Source organism: Clytia hemisphaerica, unplaced genomic scaffold (assembly GCF_902728285.1).
Source record: "Clytia hemisphaerica strain Z4C2 unplaced genomic scaffold, Clytia hemisphaerica genome assembly, whole genome shotgun sequence".
NCBI lineage: Eukaryota > Metazoa > Cnidaria > Hydrozoa > Leptothecata > Clytiidae > Clytia > Clytia hemisphaerica.
The window spans coordinates 11,233-18,542 of NW_027103936.1; the positions used below are offsets into that span (position 1 = coordinate 11,233).

Below are 7,310 nucleotides of genomic sequence, written 5' to 3' on the forward strand. Positions count from 1 at the left end.
GCATCTTTTGTTCAAGTTTCCTTACTAAAATCTTTTATTTTAAAGGGTGCCCCTACCCAATTAAAGAAGATCGATTAAAAGTGACAAAGCAATGCGTTCAACCAGGGTCTGGTTCAACCTTTTGTTGCGTACACGCTTCTATTGCATATCGATATGATTGGATGCATGCAGTAAACCGCAAGTTTGCTTTCGTTTGGATAGGATAATTTGTCTTACCTTCGACCAAGACATACCGCCACTTCCCAAACCACTTAAAGGGACGGCCAGATAAAAAATGAAACTTCGCTAAAAGATTCTTTTCATGGTGCTCAGTAAGAACTCCAAATATTTTTACTGATAAACATTCTGAAGTTAAGATATGACGATTTTTTTGAAATCTTAGATTTTCGTATCTCACGTTGAAATTTTATTGTTTTCGAGCATAAATTGAATTTACAAATCTACATATCTCAGCTTTGAAAAAAGGTAGCCTGTAAAATTTGGAGCTTTTGCTATGGATCATGGAAGGAATCTTTAGGCTAGATTTTAAGTTTTATGTATCTGGTTATCCATTTAAGAATTTGATCGTATTTTATTAGACACTCGCATTCTATTTCGAGTTTTGATTAAATTACTACTAAAACTAAGTACTACTAATGTCAACAAGAAAACCTTGTATAGGGTATAGAAGCGTTATTGTTCTATTTAAGTGTGCTCAGAATAGTTAAAAGCCTCTTTTCGTCTTTTTTTTCATGAGAATTTATTAGGAATGAGCTGAAGCGAAAGAAATTATTTACGTCCATTCGATTCGGGCAAATAAGCTTAATCGCTTAGATTTTAGCTTATTCTAAAGTCAAAAAATGTTAATTACAACTGAACAGTTGTTCATTCCAAGAAATTTGAAATGATACCTTATGCATCGCTCTTTTTTACTTAAAGCGACATTACTTTTTGACGGTTTTTCTTAATTTATTTGTACATTTTTTATAAGCAACTCCATTTTCGGGTCATGCCGGGGGGGTGCTAGCATTCTGGCTCATTTTCTGAAAAATTTACTTTGACCACCCCTATATTATAGCATATTTATGCTTATTGGGTCAAGGGCTATCGTTTGCCATATAGCTAGATTATCTAAAAAGCTTTTACTTTACGAGATAGTGAAAAAAAAAATTGGCAAATTTGAGACCTCGAGCCTTAGCAACCTGGTTGCTTATAAAAAGAAAAATATGTATGTGTATTTAAAATGTGTATTTAGGTATCATTGGAATAACGGGTTAGAGTAGGTGGATTAAGAACTCATGGAAAACACTCCTTGTTAGGTTATCAACTTTTTATGATGGATGGATATCTTTTGGAGCTAAGAAAGAAGTTAACCACCTATTCTGGGTCTGTTGATTAGAAGATAGAAAAACTAATTTACTGCACATCCAAATCTTCACAAAAATTAGTCATTTTCTACAAAGAACTTTTCAACAACTACTACCGAAAAAGACATTTTAGTGTAAATTTTAGTATATAAGTTTTTAATAAAAGTTGACGCTCTCCAATTCTTTCCTCAAGGGGAATTCCGATTTTCTTGCCTTTTTATGAGTTTCTTGTTGACAAATAATTGTAATAATAGAACTATAGAAGGCGTCAACTTTTCTACTGTTGTTTGAAGCCTGAATAGCGAAACTTGCAAATTTTGGCATTATTTACGGTTAACGTAATAAGGGCCGACGTTAAATTAAAAACGACGTAAAAAGGGCCGATAAAGCTATTGAAGATTAAATTTTACAATATTGTTATAAAGTCACGTCATGCATACCTCTACTCAATTTATTACGATTTTACAAAAAATTGGGCCGCCGGGCGGTTCAGTAGAATATAACAAATATGGTTCATCACGCCTAGAAAAAGTGAATGAAATTATTCTTTCTCATAAAAAATGAATGCCGAATGAAAACACACGTCAACGCATATTATTTTTTCTTCAAAAAAAATAAATGTATCTAAAATAATGTTCATGCTAAAATATATTTATGTTGCTTCTTTTGAAAAATAGAAAAACATAAAAATAACATCAACTACTACACGAAGCTCCAAAATAATTTAAAGGCGGCCTTCGACAATTACAAATGTATATCACCAAAATGTACCATCATTATTCTAGGGTGAAAAAAAAACCAGAAAGGCTGAAAAATTGCATTCAAATAAATTTAGTTCATATGTACTATCAGTCAATTGTCCTTTGGGTAGTGACTGTTTCAAAATATAACGACAGTCTTTTGTTGTTGCCTTATAGAATAAACAAAAAGGATGATTGATTATCAAGTTCTGCAGTTGAAAGTTTATTGTCTATTGCTCGAACTCGATTAATAAAAGTCGGTCACAAAAAATATCCAAAGAATAATGGGAAGAATAAACTCTTCAAAGACTAGCAAAAACCAGCTTAGATGAAAAAGGCATCAGATATTTATAAAAATGCAGAATAAAAGGCTTTTCTTACAGTGGGGATACCCTTTAACTCGAACACGCGAGGAAAAGCAAATATGTTCGAGGTATGGAGAATTTATCTCAAAGTTTCTTTCATAAGATCAGGCAGAAATTCATATTTTTCGAGGTATAGAAAGGTCCGAGGCATGGAGACTCCACTGTACAGTACTCTTCTGTGCTTAATTGTAGGGGGTCGAATAAGCAGGGGATCGACAGTCCGGTAGAAAAATCATAAAATGGGGTGGCCATAATGAGTGATTTTAGTGATTTTCCCTAGGAAAATTGGGGTTAAAATGGGGGATGATATAAAGTGATTTTGAAAAAAAATCGAAAAATGGAAAATACCCCCTCCCTTACAAAAAGCACCGGAGAGTACACCGAAAAAAAACCTTTTCATTTTAAGGAGCACTTATAATATGAAAGGATGTGCTCTGGGATGTGCTCAGCTTTCTCCCACGTCAACTTTTTGAACCCGATCCATTTTACAAAATATCGTTCCCCTCCTTTCACCTTCCCGTGTGTTTTTATGTACTCAACATAGCCCTCGTTTCTTTCATCCTTCTCTTTCACTTCCTTCAGGGTGACTTCTTGGTCACTAGCATTTGGCACCAAGTCGTCATCGTCCAACATCCTGCAAATATCTTCCAGACGATCGTCAAAGGCTGCCTTTCTTTTGCGATGGTTTTTTTTGTGGGTAACTTCTTCAGGTTCTGTACTCACTTGGTCAATTGCTTCCACGTTCTGACCTTCAAGTTCGATATTCTGATCTTCAATCGGTTCTGTATTTTTCATTTGGTCAATTGCTTCCACATTCTGACCTTCAAGTTCGATATTCTGATCTGATTCTGATTCTGTATTTTTTTCTTCGAGAGGTTTTTCACGTGTCTTGACAACTAAAATGAATTTTTTTTCAATTTTATCTTAACTTAATAAAAACACCTAAAGTCTTTTCAGGATAAATGGACAGTCTTTTTTCTTTTGTCTCTGACTTTTCAAGAAGCTCTTCAATGCTAATGAAGTTTTATGGTGTAAAAATCAAATTCATGCCATGCTTGTATCAAAAGCTCATTTTTTTCATCTTCTTTTTTCTTTACTTTTGCTTAATTCTTTAAGACAAATACTAATGTAGAATGTTGTGCTTTTGAATATTTTTCCAATGGTACCAAAAATAAAAAAGACTGCACACTTATCCTGAATAGACCCCAAACTAACTAATTTTCGAAAATTATCAACCCAGGACATTCTTAGTGCAACCCTCGCTCATCAATTTTTGGTAGTTGTCACAAGATACAAGACTTTGAAGTTGAACTTCACTTTTCAAAAAGTGCAAAGAACACATTAAACAGAGAGAAAATTTTTCTCTCAAAGGGTCACGATTTCCAAAAATTTGGTGAAAATAAAACCAAAATTTGGAAAAAATAGACCAAAAATAAAAAAAGTCTCTCAAAGGGTCCCAAAATCATCAAAATTTAGGCTCGGACAAAACCGTACCTCGCAAACCTAGTACCCCCCGGATTTTACGACCTAATTTGTTATTGAAATACTTCAAAAGCGATTTTTTTGTAACACAGTCAGATTTTAATAAAATAGGCAGTTTAAAAAAAAAAATTCGTATCGAAAAAGCTTGAAAAATGCTTAAAATTTAATACCTTTTTACATGTTTTCACATTTTTCGAAAAGTATTTTTAATTCCAAAGTTAACAAGTATATATAAATGACCCAGAAATATATTAATAATGTCGTTGATATAACATCCTGTGAAGACTGCTAGTGAGATAAAAGGTAAAAAAATTACCAAGGAATGAAATGTTTTCCATGTGCTGTTTAATTATGTCCAATTCCCAATTAGCGCATTTCGAAGGGTTTCGGAGCTCGAAATCGTTTGGAAGGCCATCAACTTTTATTTCACCCTCTGATATCATTTTATAAGGCACAGAGCTTCTATTTCCAATTTGCTTGCCTGAAAAGGTACAGAAAGTGAAAAGTTTTACTTTTTATTTCAGAATTTTCCTGCAGCTAAAAAATACCACTGCCTGGTTGTTATACTTTGCATGACGCCTCCTTCTCTCCTTCATTTAATTTACTTAAAGAATTTAATAAATAATGTCCTAATAATACTTACGGAACCTGCTGTTCAATAAATCTGCAACTTCTTGTCGGACAGATTTCGAAGGTTTCTGATCGGCCTTATTGTGGGACGTTCCTTTAAGAGAAACAAAACAGTAAATTTTGTCCTGAACAAGATAAGATGTAAAGTTGATTTCAGTTACAATAAAATTAACAGAGCCCCCACAGAGCTTTACCGTTTTCTCTTGAAAAAGTAATACACGTTTTTTTCAATTAGAACAAGTTTATAAGAACACGGGGATGAAGATTGGCCAAAACCTAAGAACAAATTAAGACTGAGCCTCAGATTTTAGAAATTACAAATAAAGTACAGATTTTAACGGATTTTAAACCATATTAAGTTCTTAAGTAAAGAAACTAAGCGTATTTTAAGAACATCTTAAGAACATTTTAGCCTGAAAAATTCAAAAATTCAAGAACAGCCCAGTCTGAACAAAGATTCATTGGTTCTTAGTTAAAAAAAAGCTTTTGTGTTAGAATTTATCTTAGAATTACGAGTCAAGACTTACCATTAATAAATGTCGAAAAATCCCAGTATAAATCTTCTTGGGCTTCCCAAAAATCACGTGCTTTAGTACTGCCGTACGCGTTTATGTGCCTCCCCATTCTAAGAGAATCAGCCTCAATTACCAAGGTGTCGACGCCGTACGATTCCAACTCCGTGCACTAAAAAAGAAAAATTTGAATCTGTATTATAAGAACCTTTCGTAACGTATAAACGAATACTCATGCCTGCACTATACACTTAAGATTTCTCAAAAATAGACGCAAAAGCTAAACGTATGAAATATACGTTCATCGTTCACGTTCAATTTTTGATTTATATCACTCGACATAATATCTCTAATATGGCTGAAAACTCACTCATCTTTTACATCACTTTTTAAACTTCTCTAACTATAGTGAAGCTGTAGAACTTTCTATCTTCTCCCAATATTATTTACCACTATCCTTATAGCTTTTATACTTTTATACACCATCCACTATCCTCTATTTACTTACTAATTGTTTTATTTTGTTTCTGATCGAAGTCAACTTAATTTTCTGCGCATCAGGTGAAAGGTCTTCAAATTTTGGTATAACCACTTGAGATGCCCTTTCGTTGAATTCCTTTCTCTCTTCTGCGGAGAGATCAGCCCAAGCCTTGTTTGCCGCAGCCACGGAGTTTGTTGGGTTGACCTTGCCTGTAGAGAAATAAAAAAAATACCACCTTAATTATGTTTAACGCATAGCAATGAGTAATGCAAAAATAGAGTTGTGTACATTTTCTAGGGGATTGCGTCTGAACTAAAGGGTAATATGATTATCAAAGAAAAAACATATCGGAAAATTTATTGGGAACCTGGTTTATTGACCTAAGAACTGACCCCAGTGAGAACATTCAATGAACCTTTGGTATCCAAACCAAAGATCTAAATTGGTTAGATCTTAGATTACATGCTACTTTCAACATACCTGCTAATTCTTCTCTCCTAAACAAATCATAGCCTCGTGGTTTTCGAGTCAACACTTTTTCTTTTTTGCTATCATCCGTAGGCTTTTTCTGGTGGTTTATCCAATTCTATAAAATGAATGGATACTAAGGAATTCAAATACTTTAAAGAAAAAGATAAAACATTTTCAAAATATAAAATCATAACTCTCGCCGTGGTTGAGCAAAATCCGAATTCGACCCGAAATAGACTGCGACATTTTCATTAGCGAAAATTACCTTTATTTGTTGTGCAGTCAAACCAGTCCTCTCAACTGCTTCTTCGATCAATTTCTTTACCTCTTTATGATCTCGTCCATAAGAGGTCATCCCTCTTTCATATAACTCATCAAGAATTTTAACTTGCTCTGGAGTCTTGATAACACGTTGACAGACATTTTTATATGTTTCCTGTTTAAAAGATGACAGTGAATACACACTATGTTATAAGAAAAGGGCTTCTGTGAGAGTATCACAGTAAAAATTGGCCAATTCGTAAAGAGGCACTATATATGAGTATGTTGCCATGGTGATTACTTCACCCTCAAACTTAGCAAGCTCTCTTAGCATAAGTGTACTATTCTATTCTTATTCTTATAAAAACATGTAAATTATAGAATTAGTGTTGATGATAACAGGTTTCCTTCCCAAAAAAGAATCTGTAATGTGAACAAACCCATATCCATGACTAACACTTTAGACATTGGCACCGACATAAATATAATTCAGACTCTCTGTTAATCGATTTACTGTAACATTTACGGTTATAATTGTGATCATTCTACAAAAAAAAGGAGATAAAAATATTCAAACCGAAAATTGAACCGTTCAAATAAAGCACAAATAATACGCAGATATATTCGACAAGAAAAATGGGATATCGAAAATTATTCAGTCGAGCTTGATGATATTCAACGAAGCTACGTTGAATATGTGGTTTATAGTTTTAAGCTTTTATTGTACTTTTTGATTAAATGTGTTATCTGGTTAAAATTTTCGCAAAATGTGACAACATGTAGGGCTCTGAAATATAAGGCTAATTGACAAAGTGAAGATAAAAATAAAAAATTCCATCATGCGGCTTCAAGCATTACTTTTACTCTATTTGCAAGAAAAATATAAGCGGGTCTTTCTTTTGGGTTTCGTTTGAGACAGTGATCAGCAAGAACCGTAAGTCGAGTTTCCAAACAATCGTCGATATCAAAATTAATCTTTCTCTTTAGGATAAGCTTGAGTAATACACCGAATGAAAACATGT

General features: G+C 33.5%; 1 protein-coding gene across 2 annotated transcripts; it reads right to left on the reverse strand.

Annotated features, from left to right (window-relative positions):
• Positions 1-1,926: 1,926 nt before the first annotated feature.
• Positions 1,927-6,436, reverse strand: LOC136809826 (uncharacterized). Of its 2 annotated transcripts, XM_067066379.1 has the most exons (7): positions 6,293-6,436; positions 6,037-6,142; positions 5,584-5,765; positions 5,091-5,247; positions 4,577-4,657; positions 4,250-4,414; positions 1,927-3,347 (listed from the first exon to the last, which is right to left on the reverse strand). In XM_067066379.1, the coding sequence occupies exons 1-7, from the start codon at positions 6,380-6,382 to the stop codon at positions 2,848-2,850; spliced, it is 1,281 nt and encodes a 426-aa protein (XP_066922480.1). In that variant the 5' UTR covers positions 6,383-6,436; the 3' UTR covers positions 1,927-2,847. The 2 variants fall into 2 exon arrangements, with proteins under 2 accessions (XP_066922480.1, XP_066922481.1); XM_067066380.1 differs by lacking the exon at positions 4,250-4,414.
• Between the last annotated feature and the right edge of the window lie 874 nt (positions 6,437-7,310).

Coding starts and splice junctions, on each gene's coding strand:
- LOC136809826 (XM_067066379.1), bottom strand. CDS start 6,382: ATGACCTCTTATGGACGAGATCATAAAGAGGTAAAGAAATTGATCGAA. Junction 5,248..5,583: donor GAAACAAAATAAAACAATTA/GTAAGTAAATAG, acceptor TTTCTTTTTTAG/TGCACGGAGTTGGAATCGTA. Junction 4,415..4,576: donor TTTATTGAACAGCAGGTTCC/GTAAGTATTATT, acceptor GTACCTTTTCAG/GCAAGCAAATTGGAAATAGA.